This window comes from Staurois parvus, unplaced genomic scaffold (assembly GCF_062004578.1).
Source record: "Staurois parvus isolate SC_StPar_1 unplaced genomic scaffold, SC_StPar_1.0 ptg000257l, whole genome shotgun sequence".
Lineage (NCBI taxonomy): Eukaryota > Metazoa > Chordata > Amphibia > Anura > Ranidae > Staurois > Staurois parvus.
This window is the reverse complement of record NW_028318053.1, coordinates 1,532,126-1,553,951: the sequence shown is the minus strand read 5'-3', so window position 1 is coordinate 1,553,951 and position 21,826 is coordinate 1,532,126. Positions and strand designations below refer to the sequence as shown.

The 21,826-nt window shown below is 42.8% G+C and overlaps 1 protein-coding gene across 1 annotated transcript in view; it reads right to left on the bottom strand.

Annotated features, from left to right (window-relative positions):
* Positions 1-21,826, bottom strand: part of SLC9A3 (solute carrier family 9 member A3) — a 442,722-nt gene that overhangs the window by 98,284 nt on the left and 322,612 nt on the right. Inside the window, 1 exon segment of the mRNA XM_089681031.1 lies at positions 4,868-4,957. Within this exon segment, the coding sequence (XP_089537157.1) occupies positions 4,868-4,957 (90 nt within the window).

Below are 21,826 nucleotides of genomic sequence, written 5' to 3'. Positions count from 1 at the left end.
TTAACCCCCATATATGGAAAGGCTTCTTCATAATAGCTTAGTAAAAAAAATCAGCCTTTAAATTTCAGAATTAGCAGTGAAAGTTTACTAGGACGTATGCCATTACACACTAAATTTTGATATATACTCATTTATGTACCGCACCCCAAAACTTACAATTAATTAATTCTAATCCATATCTGAATTCATAAAATACCTTTGTAATAATATATTAGTGTAAAAATTCACCATATATAATATATTCAAATTAAATTTATAATAATATACCAATTTTATAATCTATATACATATACCTATAACGCTGCCACCTCCCCCTCACCCCCCCTCTCTGTTGGGGTCCCCCAAGGTTCTGTCCTCGGGCCCCTTCTCTTCTCCATCTACACCTCCTCCCTTGGTCAACTGATACACTCCCACGGCTTCAACTACCATCTCTATGTCGATGACACTCAAATCTATCTTTCTACCCCTCGCCTCACTCCTTCAGTCTCCGCCCGAATCACTAGCCTTCTGAATGACATATCAGACTGGACGTCACTCCACTTCCTCAAATTAAACCTTGCCAAAACCGAGCTCCTAGTTTTCTCTCCAGCCCGTACCCCCCCCGACCTCTCCATCATGACCAACAACGCCGCCATCAGCCCCACCCAGCAAGCCAGAGTACTATGTGTCATTCTAGACTCCAATCTGTCTTTCCAGCCCAGATCCAATCGCTGACAAATTCATGCAGACTCCACCTCCGCAACATCTCCAAAATACGCACGTTCCTAACTCCAGAAACTACAAAGCAACTCATTCACTCCCTTATCATATCACGACTTGACTACTGCAACTCCCTCCTCGCCGGATTACCCCAACACAGGCTATCCCCGCTTCAGTCTATCCTGAATTCTGCGGCCAGACTCATCCACCTTGCCAACCGCTCCATATCCGCCACCCCCCTCTGCCAATCCCTCCACTGGCTTCCGATTGCCCAACGCATAAAATTCAAAATATTAACAATGACGTACAAAGCTATTCATAACACTGCCCCAAACTACATCACCGACCTGATATCCATCTACCACCCAAAACGTACTCTCCGTTCCTCACAAGACCTCCTACTCTCCAGTTCCCTGGTCTCCTCCTCCCATGCCCATCTCCAGGGCTTCTCCAGGGCTTCCCCCATCCTCTGGAACTCACTACTCCAATCCATCAGACTGTCACCTACCCTCTTCACCTTTAGGCGCACCCTGAAAACCCACCTTTTCAGAGAAGCCTACCCCGCCCTCACCTAATTGCTTATCTCTTCCGCTCTTCCCGCCACTCCATCCCTCACAGCTATTTCTTCCTGTACCACTCTCCCCTCTCTCCTAGATTGTAAGCTCTAAGGAGCAGGGCCCTCGAACCCCTCATGTATTGTATTGTTACTGTACTGTCTCATGTACTGTCTCCCATTATAATGTACAGCACTGAGCAAACTGTTGACGCTATATAAATACTGTATAATAATAATAATCTGCTGTGATCCACTGTGCCTTAATTATTTACGTGCAATAATTACCGTGAAATAAAAAAAAATATATATCAATGTGAACAATAAAATATATACTGTATAAATAATATATAAATAAATATATATAAAGTGTGATCACATCCCCCTGAGGAAGCCACGTGACCCTGTGGCGCAACGCGTAGGGGAGGGGCTCCGACGTCACCACGTACCCGACATCAGACAGCGAGTATAGTCTGTGTGTGTGAGACACACAAAGGAGGCTCTCCTACTGATTCACAAAACGGCTGTATATTCTAACAAAGCATATTTTTATTGTACACATTGTGAGTGCATCTGCATATGGGGCACTAAATAAACATACATTTTATAAAAACGATAAGGCACTATGTATGTTTTTCTTTTTCATTGTTTAAATGAGGATCAATTGGAATAAGGAGCAAAGGGACGGAGAGAAACCCTGCAGGGCAGGGAGGGAGATATCCCAGCACCAGCATACAATAAAAGCCTTACTGAGGAATACATAGAGGTCATCCGAAGCTCATCCCATCCTGAAGGATTTGATTACATTATCCAGCAAATCACCTCTAACTGGAATATAAAGTTATATCAGCCTTTAATTAGGCTAATAAGGAGGTGAGCATATATGAATGGTATTTTTTGGAAGAACAGAGTGAAACAACACGTAAAGTAATTTAATCACATTGGGACAATTATATATATATAAATTAACTTTTGGCACTTTATATATATTTATTTATATATTATTTATATATATTCTATTGTTCACATTGATATATATATTTTTTTATTTCACGGTAATTATTGCACGTAAATAATTAAGGCACAGTGGATCACAACAGATTATAAAATTGGTATATTATTATAAATTTCATTTGAATATATTATATATGGTGAAGTGAATTTTTACACTAATATATTATTACCAAGGTATTTTATAAATTCAGATATGGATTAGAATTAATTAATTGTAAGTTTTGGGATGCGGTATTTGTTATCACTTGGATGTTACATATTTGCACATATACAGTATCTCACGGAAGTGAGTACACCCCTCGCATTTTTGTAAATATTTTATTATATCTTTTCATGTGACAACACTGAAGAAATGACACTTTGCGACAATGTAAAATAGTGAGTGTACAGCTTGTATAACAGTGTAAATTTGCTGTGCCCTCAAAATAACTCAACACACAGCCATTAATATCTAAACCGCTGGCAACAAAAGTGAGTACACCCCTAAGTGAAAATGTCCATATTGGGCCCAATTAGCCATTTTCCCTTCCTGGTGTCATGTGACTCATTAATGTTACAAGGTCTCAGGTGTGAATGGGGAGCAGGCGTGTTAAATTTGGTGTTATCGCTCTCATTCTCTCATACTGGTCACTGGAAGTTCAACATGGCATCTCATGGCAAAGAACTCTCTGAGGATCTGAAAAAAAGAATTGTTGCTCTACATAAAGATGGCCTAGGCTATAAGAAGAATACCAAGATCCTGAAACTGAGCTGCAGCTTGGTGGCCAAGACTATACAGCAATTTAACAGGGCAGGTTCTGCTCAGAACAGGCCTCACCATGGTCGATCAAAGAAGTTGAGTGCACGTTTTCAGCGTCATATCCAGAGGGTGTCTTTGGGAAATAGACGTATGAATGCTGTCAGCATTGCTGCAGAGGATGAAGGGGTGGAGGGTCAGCCTGTCAGTGCTCAGACCATACGCCGCACACTGCATCAATTTGGTCTGCATGGCCGTCATCCCAGAAGGAAGCCTCTTCTAAAGATGATGCACAAGAAAGCCCTCAAACAGTTTGCTGAAGACAAGCAGACTAAGGACATGGATTACTGGAACCACGTCCTGTGGTCTGATGAGACCAAGATAAACTGATTTGGTTCAGATGGTGTCAAGCGTGTGTGGCGGCAACCAGGTGAGGAGTACAAAGACAAATGTGTCTTGCCTACAGTCAAGCATGGTGGTGGGAGTGTTATGGTCTGGGGCTGCATGAGTGATTCCAGCACTGGGGAGCTACAGTTCATTGAGGGAACCATAAATGCTGACATGTACTGTGATATACTGAAGCAAAACATGATCCTCTCCCTTTGGAGACTGGGCCGCAGGGCAGTATTCCAACATCATAATGACCCCAAACACACCTCCAAGACGACCATTGCCTTGCTAAAGAAGCTGAGGGTAAAGGTGATTGACTGGTCAAGCATGTCTCCAGACCTAAACCCTATTGAGCATCTGTGAGGCATCCTCAAATGGAAGGTGGAGGAGCACAAGGTCTCTAACATCCCCCAGCTCCGTGATGTTGTCATGGAAGAGTGCAAGAGGACTCCAGTGGCAACCTGTGAAGCTCTGGTGAACTCCATGCCCAAGAGGGTTAAGGTAGTGCTGGAAAATAATGGTGGCCACACAAAATATTGACATTTTGGGCATTTTCGCTTAGGGGTGTACTCACTTTTGTTGCCAGTGGTTTAGACATAATGGCTGTGTGTTGAGTTATTTTGAGGGGACAGCAAATTTACACTGTTATACAAGCTGTACACTCACTACGTCACATTGTAGCAAACTGTCATTTCTTCAGTGTTGTCACATGAAAAGATATAATAAAATACTTACAAAAATTTGAGGGGTGTACTCACTTCTGTGAGATACTGTATAGGAGGATGTGACTGAATACCAGCGAACCATTTAGTTAAATTAGTCTTTTTGTTGATAAATTAGTGGCTCACAAGTAAATACATATAACTTACTCATTTATGTAATAGGGTTTTGGAAATTCTTACAGCATGGCTTACTACCAAAAACACAAATCAAAGCATAGTTTGCAAGCATGCGGTTTTAGTAAATGTAAAAAAAAAAAAGCAGTGCTCTCTGACAAATACATATAAAAAAGCTTGTATTTAATACACCATTGCCTGGTTCATTGCTTTCCAATTAGTGACTTGAGACTCACATGTGTCAATGCCATTACATTAATCTGTGTTAAAGGATAAGTTCACCTTTTAGACAAAAATAATAAACACGCATTTTTTTTGCAGGTAAAAAAATGTGCATTTATTATTTTTGTCTACAAGAGCCTGAAAAGAATTGCACCAACGATCAGTAGATCGCTGATGCCATGCAGGTCTCGTGCAGACCTGTCAGAATATCTGCTTGCTGCACGGGATGCACGAGCAAGCATATATTTTGACAGGAAGCGTCAATAAAACATGGGGTGGAACATGTAACATGTTCCCAAAGCTGAACTTTTCCTTTAGAAGGTAGCACAAAGAAACTGTAATATTAGTACACAATGAAAAATTTGGCTTATAACAAATGTTGCAAAACAAAGAGATTTAACAAAATGTGGACCTTACTCTGCCATGAAGCTTTTCATTGAGTTTTTTTTCCCGATGTTCACTTTTCTTCACTTTTAACCATTGCACCAAAGGCTTAATAGTTAATCCCTATTCAAGCAAACATAAATGTACAGTGTGACATTGGAATAGAAATAAATCATACAAACAAAACAAATTATTTGAAGAAAACCTTTGGCCAATATATTTTATTTTGGGTGAAAAGTAATAAGAGCACATGTTAGCAAAATATTATTGTAAACTGCCTAGACCTGATTTGAAGATTCAGCGCTGTGATTTTTTTCTGCTTTGTTTTTTATGTTGCTGCTGAATTTTAATGACACTTATGTGTCATTAAAATTCAAATAAAAGGTCAAATGTTCAGAACCACAGCACTTCTGGCCTGCAGGTGAGGACTGGAATTACTCTATCTTCTCCAATATAAAGAATAGTTTGGCTGCTTTCCACTTTAAAGCAGAACTCCAGGCAAAAACTTATTTACATGTCCTTGTTGCTGATTTACTACCTTCACTGAATATGTCATGTCATCCAAGACTCTCAGACACATTCAACATGTACAGGCCTAGTGTACCCTCACACATTCATTACAATTCATTGTGGTTGATGGGAACTGTAGTTTCCTTCTACTGCAGAGAGAGAGAGAGAGAGAGGAGAGGATATGATGTAATGCCTGCTACAGGGTTTATGATATCTTTTGAATTACAGAGATGAGGTCATGAAAATTTAGATTTTTCTCCTAAATGGTAGGGATTTTCAACATTTTATTAACTAGTGTTTTGTGTAGGGGGGTGTTCTAATGGGTGATTTTTTTTGCCTATCTTGGAGTTCTTTAAGACCAGGCCTTTTCTGACACTTTTTGTTTACATGTGAAAACCAGGGTTTTTTTGGTAGATAATTACCTAAAACCAACCACACATTATATTTTTTTAAATCAGAGACCCTACAAAATAAAATGGAGGGTGTTGTAATTTTGTATGTCACATGGTATTTGCACAGCTGTTTTTCTAAAGCAATTATTTAGGAAAAAATACACTTTTTTTGAATTTTAATGTACGTAAACACAATATAATACCCAACTGTTTGGTAAAATTTAAAGAAAACTGTTAGGCCGAGTGAATAGATACCAAACAGGTCATGCTTTAAAATGAGCACAGAGCACACCCGTGTAATGGCGACAAACAACATAAATTTTATTATCCATAGGCAATGCTTTAAAAGCCTTTACAGGTTACCACTTTAGACTGAGCACCTCTATAACAAATTCGCATACCTGTCCTGCCCCAACCTAGCCACTTCCATCCTCAATACTTCACTGTCATCCTCTCTGGACACACTGGCCCCACCCACTCCACTCAGAATCAGGCCTCGACCCCTACAACCCTGGCAAACAAATGACACCAGATGTCTGAAAAATGTAGCCATGCTCTTAATCACCTGTGGTGTAAGACTAAGTCTCAGAAAGATTTCAACCAATATAAATCTGCCCTCCAAAAATACAATTCTCACTGCCAAGCAGACTTATTTTGTAATTCTTATTAACAACTTATCATTTCCCGTTAACCCTTCTCTACTTTTAATGCTCTACTTTGTCCTCCACTACCTCCACCCACTAACTCACTCACTGCCCTGAAGATCATCAATCACTTAAAAAATAACAGTGATACAATTTGTGAGGAGATCTCCACTGTACAGATACCTTCCCCACTTGTCCACAGGTACAATCATGACTTCCCTCATTCAACGCTGCCACTATAGACATGGTTATTAAACCTTTTTCTAACGTCCACCTAACCACCTGCCCCCTTGACCCTATTCCCTCGCAAATGCTACAGTCACCCTCTAACTCTCATGCTTAAAAAGACCTCGCTGGACCACACCAATCTTAACAACCTATACCCCTCATTGCTTCTCTTTTTCTCCAAACTCCTTGAATGTCTAGTCTACAACCAACTGATCGACCACCTCACTGAGAATAACCTTCTTGATCCCCTTCAGTCTGGATTTCACCATCAACACTACACAGAAACTGCTCTCCTAAAACTCGCAAATAATCTTCTAATGGCCAACTTCAATGAACGCTAGTCTGTACTCCTACTGCTGGACCTCTTTGCTGCCTTTAACACTGTGGACCACTCCTTCCTCCTCAAAAAACCCCATGCTGTTAGTCTCCAGGACTATACTCTTCGCTGGTTTTCATCCTACTTATCCAAATGCACCTTTAGCATTACTTACATTCTATTTCCTCCACTCATCTAACTTTTTCTGTCGGGGTCCCCCAAGATTCTGTTCTTGGACCTCTCCTATTCTCGATCTACACCTCCTCCCTGGGTGAGTTAATAGCTTCCTAAATTTATCTCTCTACCCCTCAGCTTACTCATTCAGTCTCCTCGTGCATCACAAATTTACTAACAGACATATCAACCTGGATGTCACACCAATTCCTCAAACTGAGCTTATAATATTTCCTCCCCCACGTGCCTCTTCCCCTGGTTTCAGTCAATGGCACAACTATCAACCCATCCCCATATGCCAAGGTTCTAGGTGTAATCCTGGACTCTTAACTATCCTTTTGGACCCCACATCCAATCACTGTCCAAATCTTGCTGCCTCAACATACACAACATCTCCAAAATATGCCCCTTCCAAACCAATGACACCACAAAGCTCCTAGTTCATTCCCTGGTCATCTCTTGCCTTGACTACTGCACCTCCCTCCTCACTGGATTACATTTACATAGGCTATCCCCCTTTAGTCCATGATGAATGCTGCTGCCAGGCTCATCCACCTTACCAGCCATTCAGTGTCTGCTATGCTTCTCTGTCAATCCCTCCACTAGCTTCTGCTCACCCAACGAATTACATTAAAAATAGCCATCAACAATTTGGCCCCCAGCTACTGTACATCACTAACCTAGTCTCAAAATACCAACCAAATAGTTCTCTTCACTCCTCCCAAGACCTCCTGCTCTCCAGCACCCTCATCACCTCTTCTCTTTCTTGCCTCCAGGACTTTTCCCATTCCCATGGATCTCGCTACCCCAATCTGTCCAACTATCTCCTACTCTGTTTGCTTTTAGACGCTGAAAACCCTTCTCTTTGGTGAAACCTATTTTGCCCCAACCTAACAACTGTACTTTTATTTTCTCCATCAGCTCATCCCCTACAGCTAGTACCTTTTGTATCGCTTGACCCTCCCTCCTAGATTGTAAGCCCTAACAAGCAGGGCCATCTGATTCCTTCTGTATTAAATTGTATTGTAACTGTACTCTCTGCCCTCATGTTGTAAAGTGCTGCCCAAACTGTTGGTGCTATATAAATCCTGTATAATAAATAATAATAATAACTGAATCACAATGTCCAGTGACAGACTGAATTTCTCCTATGATGTGAGAATCTTCCACCAGGTGCTTTAGTGGAAATGAGAAAACAAAAAGGTGAATACCACGGACCCGGACCCGTCCACTTGCATACAGCTCCTCATGGACTGTTAATGCTGGGACTGAAGTTTAAGAACTTGGCTCTTGGTTTTGTCAACTTCTCCCAGGATAGAAAAACCTTGATTCAAGGTGTATCCAAAAGAAGGCCTAAGTACTCCAAACGTTGTGATGAAATTAGAAATGAAATTCAGGAACTATTCAAAGGCATTTAGGGTCCAAAACATGAATAAGACATGAAAGTTCAGGGGTAGGGAGGTCTGCTCTCACAGGAACAGATTGTTCAAGCATCTGATAATTGTAATACCTCTGAGATGAAAAAAGGAAGAGAATTGTTGTGAGGGCTTTTGTGAAACTCAGGCCAAAGCAAGGCCAAGTAAAGGGCATCAAATTCATATTGATTGCCATACACAGAAAAGCAAAGAAATCCTAAAGATCTAGAATAATAGGAATGTGAAAATATGCAACCATTACAGACGCTGAGAAGAACTCCCTGAGTCTGAAGTGTAGGAAGTCTTGTGGTCCAGGAACTGGAACCTGACATAGAGGAAGGAAAGAGACATTTAATGCAGGATAAGAGACATTTAATGCAGGATAAGAGGGTGTTGATCTGTGCCACTAATCCTTAGCTTAGAGAAGCTAGGATAAGCTTGTACTCTTATCCCTATTGCCTTTTTAATGATTTCTTCCAGCAAAGAGCCAAAAAAATAACTTGATTCAGTTAACCTCAGGTCACATAGCTCAACAGCAGACACTCTTAAAATATTAAGTTTGTGAAATTCATTTAACCTCACACTGCCAGCTTTTCTGGATCCCTTAAAACCCTAGTAGGATTAGCTGGTTCATTCCTGCCTCTGGAAAACATTACACCCCTCAGTATCCCACTCCCATCCTGAGCCTACTAACCCACTCACTCTCCCCCATAGCCATGACCACACTTCAACAGAAGAACAGGCAAGTGCTCCTGGATGCCTTAACAGGAAAGATACACCACATATTAGAAGCAGCACATAAGAAGTCACGAGTGGATAGTAATTTTCAATTACTTAAGGCTAGAACAGATTTCCTGGATGAACTTTCACAGATCACTAAACGAAAAAATATATCCTAACAAAAAATAGTTTTATGAACAGGGAAATAAAAGTAGTAAGGTCCTAGCAAGAGCCTTGCAGTCCAAACGAGCAGCTGCCACAGTCTGACACATAAAAACCACAAATGGTCACCTCTGCGCATCCACAGAAGGCATAGCCACTCAATTTGTACAATATTACACAGGCCTTTACAACTTGTGACCAGCCCACCGTACTGAACCAAGCCCTGTTGACCAACACTTATAGCTGAATTCCTTGCACAATGCAGCCCCAAACCCCTGTCCAAATCTGACTCTCTGAAGCTAGATCAACCAATTACCTCAGAGGAACTGACCCTATCCCTGAAGCAACTGAAGACAGGGAAAGGTCCAGGCCCTGATTGTCTATCCGCAGCATGCTACAAAACATTTGTGGAAGTACTGACCACACCATTTTTAACCACTTTCAACTCTCTGGCTTCTCAACCGTATAGCCTCCATATTCTCTTAGAAGCCTACATATCTGTAATCCCTAAAGAAGGGAAAGACCCTACCTAGGTCATCAACTACGGACCTACAGTTGTGGCCAAAATTATTCAACCCCCAATGCTGTAAAGGGGTTTAGGGACTATAGTGTACATTTGGAATTGTATTCAGAATCAAATCCTACAAGGACGTTGTAACTACCCAAATGCAACTAAAATGACATCAATTGTTTATGTAATACAGTAGTAAATGGTTCTTATGTGGTTTCTTCATTGCCACAATTATTCAACCCCTTAAAGACTACCACTCTGAAGAACAGAGGTTCATACAGGTGCTTTCCATCAGGTATTGAAAACACCTGTGGATGTCACCGAGCAGCAATCAAGCATAATAAGCACCAATTAGGCAGCTTTAAAATGACTGTGATACTCAGCTCCTTCTAGACATTTACTGGTGTGGTTACAAACATGGTGAAGGCAAGAGAATGGTCCAGGAAGACAAGAGAAGAGGTGATTTCTCTTCACAGGAAGGGCAATGGCTATAAGAAGATTGCAAAGATGTTAAACATACCAAGAGACACCTTAGGAAGCATCATTCGCAAATTCAAGGCAAAGGGCACTGTTGAAACGCTACCTGGTCGTGGCAGAAAGAAGATGCTGACTTCGACTGCTGTGCGCTACCTGAAGCGTAGAGTGGAGAGAAGTCCCCGTGTGACTGCTGAGGAACTGAGAAAAGATTTGTCAGATGTGGGTACAGAAGTTTCAGCCCAGACAATAAGACGCACACTGCGTAATGAAGGCCTCCGTGCCAGAACTCCCAGGCGTACCCCCTTGCTGTCTCCAAAGAATAAGAAGAGTCGACTGCAGTATGCCAAAAGCCATGTGGACAAACCACAAAAGTTGTGGGATAGTGTTCTGTGGACTGATGAAACAAAATTAGAACTGTTTGGGCCCATGGATCAACGCTATGTTTGGAGGAGGAAGAACAAGGCCTATGATGAAAAGAACACCTTGCCTACTGTGAAGCATGGTGGAGGGTCAATCATGCTTTGGGGCTGTTTTGCTTCTGCAGGTACAGGGAAGCTTCAGCGTGTGCAAGGTACCATGAATTCTCTTCAGTACCAGGAGATATTGGATGGAAACGTGATGCAGTCCGTCACACACCTGAGGCTTGGGAGACGTTGGACCTTTCAACAGGACAATGATCCCAAGCATACCTCCAAGTCCACTAGAGCATGGTTGCAGAGGAAAGGCTGGAACATTTTGGAGTGGCCATCGCAGTCACCAGACTTAAATCCGATTGAGAACCTCTGGTGGGACTTAAAGAAAGCAGTTGCAGTGCGCAAGCCTAAGAATGTGACTGAACTGGAGGCCTTTGCCCATGAAGAATGGGCGAAGATACCCGTAGATCGCTGCAAGACACTTGTGTCAAGCTATGCTTCACGTTTAAAAGCTGTTATAACTGTAAAAGGATGCTGTACTAAGTACTAAGATTGAATGTCACTTGGGGGTTGAATAAAACTGATAATGCTGTGAGCACAGAAAAGACATTTGTGGTTATTTCATTATAACTGTTATGTTATATTTGTCTGACCTACAAGTGCCTCTTTAATGTAAATGTAAGCAAGATGACTGAATGATCAAAAGCAATGTCAAACTGGCCAAAACACTCAATTTCAGTGGGGGTTGAATAATTTTGGCCACAACTGTATCTCACTCCTTAATGTGGATCTCAAACTTTTTGCAAAAATAATAGCTAACCTATTGTGAACACTGTTACCCTCTCTCATCTCCACAGACCAAGTTGGCTTCATTCAAGGCAGGGAGGCCAGAAGACTACACCCTTAAATCCCTGAGTCTACAACATTGGCTGACCTCCAACAAACAAAGAGGGTTCTTCCTATCTCTAGATGCAGAGAAGGCATTTTACAGGGTGGAGTGGAACTACATGAAAGAAGTACTAGAAAAGATTGACATACAGAACAATATACTTAATTATATTCTAGCTCTATATTCTAAGCTGATTGCCAGGATAAAAGTCAACGGTCACCTCTCAAATGCATTCTCCATATCAAAACGGCACCAGGCAGGGATGCCCACTATCTCCATTCTTGTTTGTTCTCACATTGGAACCATTACTACGACTCATGAGAGCCAATCCCAATATCAAAGGAAATGGAAGCCTCCGGACATACCTATAAAATAGTGTGAAGAGGACATCCTCCTTTTCCTCTCCAATCAACAGCTCACCATCCCCAACATTCTGAGCGATTTTGCTCACTACAAACTCCTTTCCAGTTTGCAAATGAACTTCTCTAAATCCTTTGCCCTAAATGTCTTCCTAACATCATCAGAAGTGACTAAATGCAAATCACAATTTCCCTTTATTTGGCAAAGGAACTCCATAACGTATTTGGGAATTCAATTCCCAACATGCCCCTCCGATCTATACACACTAAACGGTCTACCCTTACTCTGCAATATCCACTAATATCTTCAAACATGGCACAAGGGAAGTATGTTAATAAAAATTAACATACTTCCTCATATCCTATTATGTGTTGCAGACACTCCCTCTTAAGGTTCCCTCAGCATTCATTACAGCTTACCGCAGAGCTTGTACCCTCTTTATATGGGGATGAAAATGCCCTCAACTTAGCTACGCTTTACTGACATTACCCAAACTTAAAAGTATAGGCCTCCCATACATCCATAAATTATTATCTAGCACTTAACAAGACTAGCTGCCTGGCACATACATAAAAAAAGACAAAAGGCCTGGGTCTGCCTAGAGAATGCAGGATCGACAATACCTTTAAATGTACTTCCCTGCTTACCTGCCCATCGCACTCCGCGAGAATGTAAGGAACACCCAATTGTGAGCCCTTCTCTACATTGCTTTCGACAGGCTTGTAAAGCTTTCGACTTCCCATCTGGGACCTCTTACTGCTCTCCGACATAATCCTGAATTCCTTCCAGGCAAGATCTGGCCACATAAACCAGTACATGCAGAGCACTTTTTCCATAGGGGATGCCTCTTACCATATGAACAGCTACAGGCCAAAATGCTGCACCCATAATTTCCTTTCTAGATTTATGTGCAATTACGACATTTTTTCAATCACCCCAAAACTTCATCAGACTGCTTGCGCCCCCAAACCCCACTTGAAGCTAAATACTCTAGGAACACACTGCAATATGTAATATCCTTAATGTACATGCTTCTCTATTCCAAGCACACGCCACAAACCAACAAAATGAATCAGAAATGGGAGAAACAGTTAGAATTCTCCCTCGCAAAAGAGGATTGGGACAGAATCTTAACCCATCTACATAAGGGCACAATAAATGTAACAACACAAGAAACAATATAAAACTGCTTTCCGGATAGTAGACAACACCTACACAGCTTCACAAATTCTTCCCCTCCACCTCCCCACTATTCTGGAGATGCAGATCGGACTCCGGTTCCCTATTGCACATATGGTGGCCATGCTCTAATGTGCAAACCTTCTGGAAAGGAAATTAAGATAACCTCCTATACTCTCGACTTCACTCCCACACAATATCTGCTTCATCACTCCTCACTTCCAAAATCCACCTACCATGGATCTTTAGCCATGCACCTTGCAAATACAGCTAGATGCTGCATCCCTGCCAAATGGGACACCTCAATATCTTCACCACTTAAAGAATGGCACCACCGTGTACGACAGACAGCCAAAATGGTGGAGTTAATCAGTATCACAAGGGACAACCCTTCTAAATTCACTTAGACTTGGGCTTGCTGGTTTCACTGCCAAAACTGTATGAATCCTATGACAACCCAGAGTATACCTGTTTAAAACAATAGAATTTAGTTAGACAGCTGGACTGTACAGACTATGAGGGAGAAGAGTTAAAATACTGCACCCCTTCCTACCCCCAGGACATTTACCACCCCTAATCACCTCCCTTCCCCTTTATATCTTATTATTACTCCCCCCCCCCTCGTGTGTATGTGTGTGTATATACAGTCAGGTCCATAAATATTGGGACATCGACACAATTCTAACATGTTTGGCTCTATACACCACCACAATAGATTTTAAATGAAATGAACAAGATGTGCTTTAACTGCAGACTGTCAGCTTTTTTTGAGGGTATTTACATCCAAATCAGGTGAATGGTGTAGGAATTACAACAGTTTTCATGTGTGCCTCCCACTTGTTAAGGGACCAAAAGTAATGGGACAGAATAATAATCATAAATCAAACTTTCACTTTTTAATACTTGGTTGCAAATCCTTTGCAGTCAATTACAGCCTAAGTCTAGAACGCATAGACTTCACCAGACCCTGGGTTTCATCCCTGGTGATGCTCTGCCAGGCCTCTACTGCAACTGTCTTCAGTTCCTGCTTGTTCTTGGGGCATTTTCCCTTCAGTTTTGTCTTCAGCAAGTGAAATGCATGGTCAATCGGATTCAGGTCAGGTGATTGACTTTGCCATTGCATAACATTCCACTTCTTTCCCTTAAAAAACTCTTTGGTTGCTTTTGCAGTATGCTTTGGGTCATTGTCCATCTGCACTGTGAAGCAGCGTCCAGTGAGTTCTGAAGCATTTGGCTGAATATGAGCAGATAATATTGCCCCAAACACTTCAGAATTCATCCTGCTGCTTTTGTCAGCAGTCACATCATCAATAAATACGAGAGAACCAGTTCCATTGGCAGCGATACATGCCCACGCCACGACAGTACCACCACCATGCTTCACTGATGAGGTGGTATGCTTAGGATCATGAGCAGTTCCTTTCCTTCTCCATACTCTTCTCTTCCCATCACTCTGTTACAAGTTGATCTTGGTCTCATCTGTCCATAGGATGTTGTTCCAGAACTGTGAAGGCTTTTTTAGATGTTGTTTGGCAAACTCTAATCTGGCCTTCCTGTTTTTGAGGCTCACCAATGGTTTACATCTGTATTTACATCTGAACCCTCTGTATTCACTCTGGTGAAGTCTTCTCTTGATTGTTGACTTTGACACACATACACCTACCTCCTGGAGAGTGTTCTTGATCTGCCCAACTGTTGTGAAGGGTGTTTTCTTCACCAGGGAAAGAATTCTTCGGTCATCCACCACAGTTGTTTTCCATGGTCTTCCGGGTCTTTTGGTGTTGCTGATCTCACCGGTGCGTTCCTTCTTTTTAAGGATGTTCCAAACAGTTGTTTTGGCCACGCCTAATGTTTTTGCTATCTCTCTGATGGGTTTTTGTTTTTTCAGCCTAATGATGGCTTGCTTCACTGATAGTGACAGCTCTTTGGATCTCATCTTGAGAGTTGACAGCAACAGATTCCAAATGCAAATAGCACACTTGAAATGAACTCTGGACCTTTTATCAGCTCATTGTAATTGGGATAATGAGGGAATAACACACACCTGGCCATGGAACAGCTGAGAAGCCAATTGTCCCATTACTTTTGGTCCCTTAACAAGTGGGAGGCACATATGCAAACTGTTGTAATTCCTACACTGTTTACCTGATTTGGATGTAAATACCCTCAAATTAAAGCTGACAGTCTGCAGTTAAAGCACATCTTGTTCATTTCATTTCAAATCCATTGTGGTGGTGTATAGAGCCAAAAATGTTAGAATTGTGTTGATGTCCCAATATTTATGGACTTGACTGTACACTGCTCAAAAAAAATAAAGGAGCACCTTGAAAACACATCAGATCTCAATGGGGAAAAATGTCATGCTGGATATCTATACTTATATGGACTGGGTAATGTGTTAGGAATGTAAGAATGCCCCCTCATTTGATGGAAATGAAAATTATCAATCTACAGAGGACTGACTCAAAGACACCCTGAAAATCAAAGTGAAAAAATTATGCAGCAGGCTAATCTATTTTGTTGAAATTTTATTGCAGAAACTCAAAATTGTACTCAGTTTTTGCATGGCCCCCACATGCTTGCCTGACAATGTAAGGGCATGCTCCTAATGAGATGATGGATGGTGTCCTGGGATATTTCCTCCCAGATCTGGACCAGGGTATCACGGAGCTCCTGGACAGTCTGCAGTGCAACCTGGCGGCGTCGGATGGACTGAAACATGATATCCCAGAGGTGTTCTTTTGGATTTAGGTCAGGCAAGCATGGGGGCTATTCAATAGTATCAATTCCTTCATCCTCCAGGAACTGCCTGCATACTCTCGCCACATGAGGCCGGGCATTGTCGTGTACCAGGAGGAACCCAGGACCCACTGCACCAGCGTAGGGTCTGACAATGCGTCCAAGGATTTCTTCCTGATACCAAATGGCAGTCAGGGTGTCATTGTCTAGCCTGTAGAGGTCTGTGTGTCCCTCAATGGATATGCCTCCCTAGACCATCACTGACCCACCACAAAAACGGTCATGCTGAACAACGTTGCAGGCAGCATAATGTTCTCCATGGCTTCTCCAGACCCTTTCATGTCTGTCACATGTGCTCAGGGTGAACCTGCTCTCATCTGTGAAAAGCACAGGGTGCCAGTGGCAGACCTGCCAATGCTGGTGTTCAATGACAAATGCTAATCGAGCTCTATGGTGTCGGGCAGTGAGCACAGGGCCCACTAGAGGATGTCAGGCCCTCAGGCCACCCTTATGAAGTCTGTTTCTGATTGTTTGGTCAGAGACAGACATTCACACCAGTGGCCTGCTGGAGGTCATTTTGTAGGGCTCTGGCAGTGCTCATCCTGTTCTTCCTTGCACAAAGGAGCAGATACAGGTCCTGCTGATTGGTTAAGGACCTTCTATGGCCCTGTCCAGCTCTCCTAGAGTAAGTTCCTGTCTCCTGGAATCTCCTTCATGCACTTGAGACTGTGCTGGGAGACACAGCAAACCTTATTGATGTGCCATCCGGGAGGAGTTGGGCTGCCTGTGCAACCTCTGTAGGGTCCAGGTTTCGCCTCATGCTACCAGTAGTGACACTGGCCCTAGCCAAATGCAAAATAGTAAAAAAAGAAGATAAGAATAAAAGATAAGTAGGAAAAAAATGTCAGTTGCCTCCACCCGTAAAACCATTCCTGTTTTGGGGGCCGTCTCATTGTTGCCCATCTAGTGCTCCTGTTGTCAATTTCATTAACACCAAAGCAGCTGAAACTGATTAACAACCCCTTTGCTACTTAACTGACCAGGTCAATATCCCAGGAGTCTAATTGACTTGATGCTATACTCTTTTTGAGCAGTGTGTGTGTGTATATCCAGGGGTAAGTGTTTGATAGAGAGGAAAGTGGCTTTTCACTTTCCTCATTTGTTTGTAAGGTCCATTTTGGGACCTGGAGCCTGGAGATTTCAAAGCGATTTGGGAGGGATGAAATCTCCAATCCTGGGACCAGGTTTTGGGAATGGCCAGGATACTGATTGCTCAGGTGTGCATGGCTCTTTTGTAGAGTCAGGACCAGGGTTCTGGGCTCCACCCTGGCAGACAGGAGGTCACTGCCTTGAAGTCAGGTGGGCTTCACCTAGGAGAGGTGGAAGTCAAAAGCTGCAAGGGGCTGCTCAGGAGTAGCTGTGTGCTAGTGGCTAGCTGTGTGCGAGAGCCATTTTTGAAGTTGTCTGCAGGAGACAGACATAAGCCTGAAGAGAAAGGCCAGAGGAAGATTGTTTATATCTGAGAGCCAGGAGGCTGAATCTTCTTGTTTATATTGATGATAGATACCCCTGCGTGGGAAACCTCTTATGTTACTGAACTGTCATTTAAATAAAAGTGGGCTGAAATGGCCCTTAAAAAAAGCAAGCGAGTTGCTGTGTGCGTTACAAAAGCTCTACCATTTGAAGCGAGGTCCCACATATGGGAGATCCCTGCGATGAAGTAAGTTCATTTGTTATATGAACTGTGTTTGGTGCATAAGTCTGCACTATCTGTGTGCAGGTGAGGAGAACCTGCTAGAGAAAAGGACTTGGCCTTAAAGAGACAGTGTTCCATGGTGTTGCTGAACTGTGTAACACACTGCTGTGTGCGTGACTGCAAAGATGGGGCGGTCAAAACAGAAAAAGGAGGCAATGTTTGCTGAAGCGAGAGATAGAGCCCTGTGGCTAGGGTGTTATATACCGTATGCCCCAGCCAAGCCGGGAAATTTAAATGTGGGTGAATCTGCTGTGGACTGGTGCAAGCAGCACCTGGCAGCATTGAACCAACCTACAGAGGAAAGCAAGCCAACCTTCAGTGCAAGGAGAGAGCTGCAGGATGTCCGTACCTGGGAGAGGGGTTTTGTCACCCATGGCAACGCTGCTGTAGTTAGCCACTTCCATACCGGGCACTTTTACCCCCTTCCTGCCCAGGCCATTTTTCAGGTTTCAGCGCTCTCCCACTTTGAATGACAATTGCGCGGTCATACAACATTGTACCAAAGCTAAAATTTTATAATTTTCTTTACGCAACTAGAGCTTTCTTTTGGTGGTATTTAATCAAAAAAAGACTGAAAATTTTGAAAAAAAAATGTTTTTCTTTGTTTCTGTTATAAAAGTTTGCAAATAAATAATTGCTCTTCATAAATTTAGGCCAAGATGTATTCTGCTACATGTCTTTGGTGAAAATAACCCAAATTAGGATGTATTATTTAGTTTGTAGGAAAGTTATAGAGTTCACAAACTATGGTATAGATCTGAATATTGATCAATCCTGAAGTACTGACGGCCAATCTAATTTCTTGAGGTCCAAGAATGTAAGAACAGTACAGCTATCCCCCAAATGACCCCTTTTTACAAAGTAGACAGTTCGACGTACTTCATAAGAGGCATGGCGAGTTTTTTGAAGTTGTATTTTTTTTTGTCATCATTTTTCGGAAAATGGAAAAATTTAAAAAAAAAATATTTTCAGTTTTTTTTTTTTTTTTTTAATACTGTCACCAGTGCAGTACAGTGTCATCATATACCTGGCATGGCGGTGATCAGGGACACTGACTGGTGACAGTATGAAAAAAAATATATATATTTTTATTTTTTTTAATTTTTTATTACATTTTTTTTCTTTTTCTTTTTTTTCATATTTCACTATGTCCAAAATAGTACAATGTTACCATAGTAACATAGTACTACTTTGGGGAAGTGATCAGTATTTTTTGTTACACAATTTGCTCATAGCAAAAAATTACTTTGCTATAAGCAAGCATTTACGTGAATGACATCGATTCATTCAGGGTTTTTTTTTTTTTTTTGTGCTTAGCTGTGATTTGGCCACAGCTAATCATATGACATGTGCATGTGATTGCTGTGACCAGTCACAGCTAGACACTAAAATACAATGGATGGCATGAATGAAGCCATCCATTGTATACAACTGTCATGTGACCTGCTGTGATTGGTCACAGCAGGTCACATGGTACCGGTAACGGGGGCCGGTACTCAGATCTGTCATTGGCCGTGTCCGAGGTACATGGCCAGTGATAGATCGTGCCGCTGCGCGGCTCTGCAAGCACGAAAACTGCGCATGCCCGGGAGGACGCCATATGGCGTCCACCCGGAAATCTACAGCATTTTGCTGGCCGCCAAACAGCTATTGGCCGGGTGGCTATTGGTTAAACCAGTAGCTGTTGTGAAAAATGTGAATGTGTCATGGCTTGAGAGTTGGTCCAGCAGAGAGAAGCCCATGCTATGTGCAAGGAGAGGGGCTGACAAGAGGCCAGGACCGAGAGTGATTGCCCATAGCAACACAGAGGAGGCCAGTCGGGCTGTCTGTGTACGGGGGGGCTATGTCATACAAGGATCATGGCAAGTGGCATCAAGAGGAGCCAATACAGGATGTTGGAAAGAGCCACCAAAGTTCTGCTTGGAGAGTGCAATCTCCCATGGCGACCAGAGAAAAAATATTGCCTGGAAGGAGGAGCTGCATTGGAGATGTGGCTCAGTATCCCAATAAAGATAAGAGTGGAAATGTACCTTGCCTGGAATGTGGTCAGTGGGGGCATGGGATCTTTTACTGTCCCAGACTCTGGAATACCGCTGATACTGGGCAAATGTCTTCAACTGCAAGCCCAGATTCTTGTTTTAAAATGTTGGCAGCCACCTCTGGTAACAGGGAGGAAGTACCTGTTGGGCCTGCAGGGGGTGCCAGAGAGTTCATGGAGTTCATGAGGGCGTCTGTTGCTTCACCTTGGACCAAGGGAAAAGTTGCCAAGGACAGTGCAGTTGAGGATGCATTTATGAGACGACGCATTGAAATGAAGATGGCGACACCTACTACTGTGGTGGGTAAGACTGTGTGTGATAAAATCATGGCTGGGACTGCTAATGTCATGTTGAGAAGGACTAGTTATAAGACTGTCCATTCTGATGTAGGAGTGACCCCAGTTAGTTGGGCCACTGAATGTGCTTTTGAGAGTGACTTTTCCCTGTGCAGTGCCTTGTACAGCGGTGAGGTAGGGGTTAAAGTAAAACCTGTGCATGGTTCTCAAAAAGAAAGTGATGTCACTAATGTGTGCCAGCCACAGGCTGGTAGTGGGCTAGTACAGCCCACAAGAGCTAAAAATGCTGATAATGTTGGTGATGAGAAATGTACTGCTGTTTGGGAAAACAACCGAACCGGATATCGTATGTACTCTCCAGCGCCTCAAGATATGCACAGCCAAAAGGGAAGCCAAGGGTATCAGGACAGCGAAAACCAAAGGAAATGCTTCGGGGGTGCGGCCCTCCTCAGACGGGGAAATCAGCCACTGGATAAAGAGAAAACAGGTGGCGCACACACAAACGAAGCATGTATCTAAAAAGCATAGAAAAATGACGATGGCCACAACGGCAGGCAAGGTGTCCTCACTGTCAGTGCGGTCAAATGGCTGATGCGTTTTGGGGACGAATCCCTTTCCTCAGAGCTAATGACCAGCCTCTGATGCAGATGTGTAATGGATGAAAAGTGGGAGCCTTGCTGGTGGTGGTTCTCAAAAATAAAATGATGTCACTAATGTGTGCCAATCACAGGCTGGTAGTGGGCTAGTACAGCCCACAAGAGCTAAAAATGCTGACAATGTTGGTGATGAGAAATGTACTGCTGTTGGGAAAACCCTGAGCTCTTGCAGTGCAAAAGCTATAATTAAAGATGGGTTATTTCCCATAGCAGCTGGTGGTAAGACGGCACAGCTGTCTTTAGACATCTCCAGTGAACTCCGTGTATTGGAGCCGGAGGGTGCCCTGGACAACTGCGATGTCACTCTGGTGGAGCAGAGTGGAACTGCACCTTGTCATAGGAGTGTGTGGGTGCAGTCTGATAATATTGAAAGTGTTCAGGTAAACAGCGGGTTAATACAGCCTGGCAAAAATGCAAATGTGTGGGTAATTCAGGAAGCACCACCAGAGCAAAGTGGTGGATGTGAGGTATTGCAACCTGCAGTTGGAAAACAGGTGTTACCCAAGTCAGACGTGATCCAGAGTGATTTGTGCAATGGATCTGCAACTAAGCCCGTCTATTCTTATGTGTCTTCTTGGGCGGATGGATCGGTGCTGAGGAGCACTGGCGAATGGAGCACATATACAATGGATTGGGATAGTTGGGGTAAAAGGCTAATCTTATTGATAGATGAGGCTTTTATGCAAAAAAATAAGGTGGACACTGTTTCTGCTGTGCCAGCAGGAGGGTCTACAAAACAGCCTATAGATAAGAGTGTGCATACAGCAGAGACTTTGTCTGTGACCCACAAATGTGATGTTGGCATGGAGTGTCAAAATGAGGTTGTCACTGGGAATGATCAGGGGTCAGCTTATGGATGCTGAGTCTGAGATGTTGAGAGTGAGCCCAGCACCTGGCAGCGCTCTGGTGGAGCACCAAGCTGTCGTTACCTCCAGTTGGGAGGAGGTCCCTTTAAAAGTTTCAACTTCTCAAGTCTCAGCAGGTGAGTCTCTCAGCATTCTGAGTGTCCTAAATATCATCAGGAAGGTCTTGGGTCTAGAGTCAAGTGGTTGGGTTGTAACCAAAGTATTAAAGGAGATGCTTGAACTTTGGAATGTACAACCAATGTATACTGTG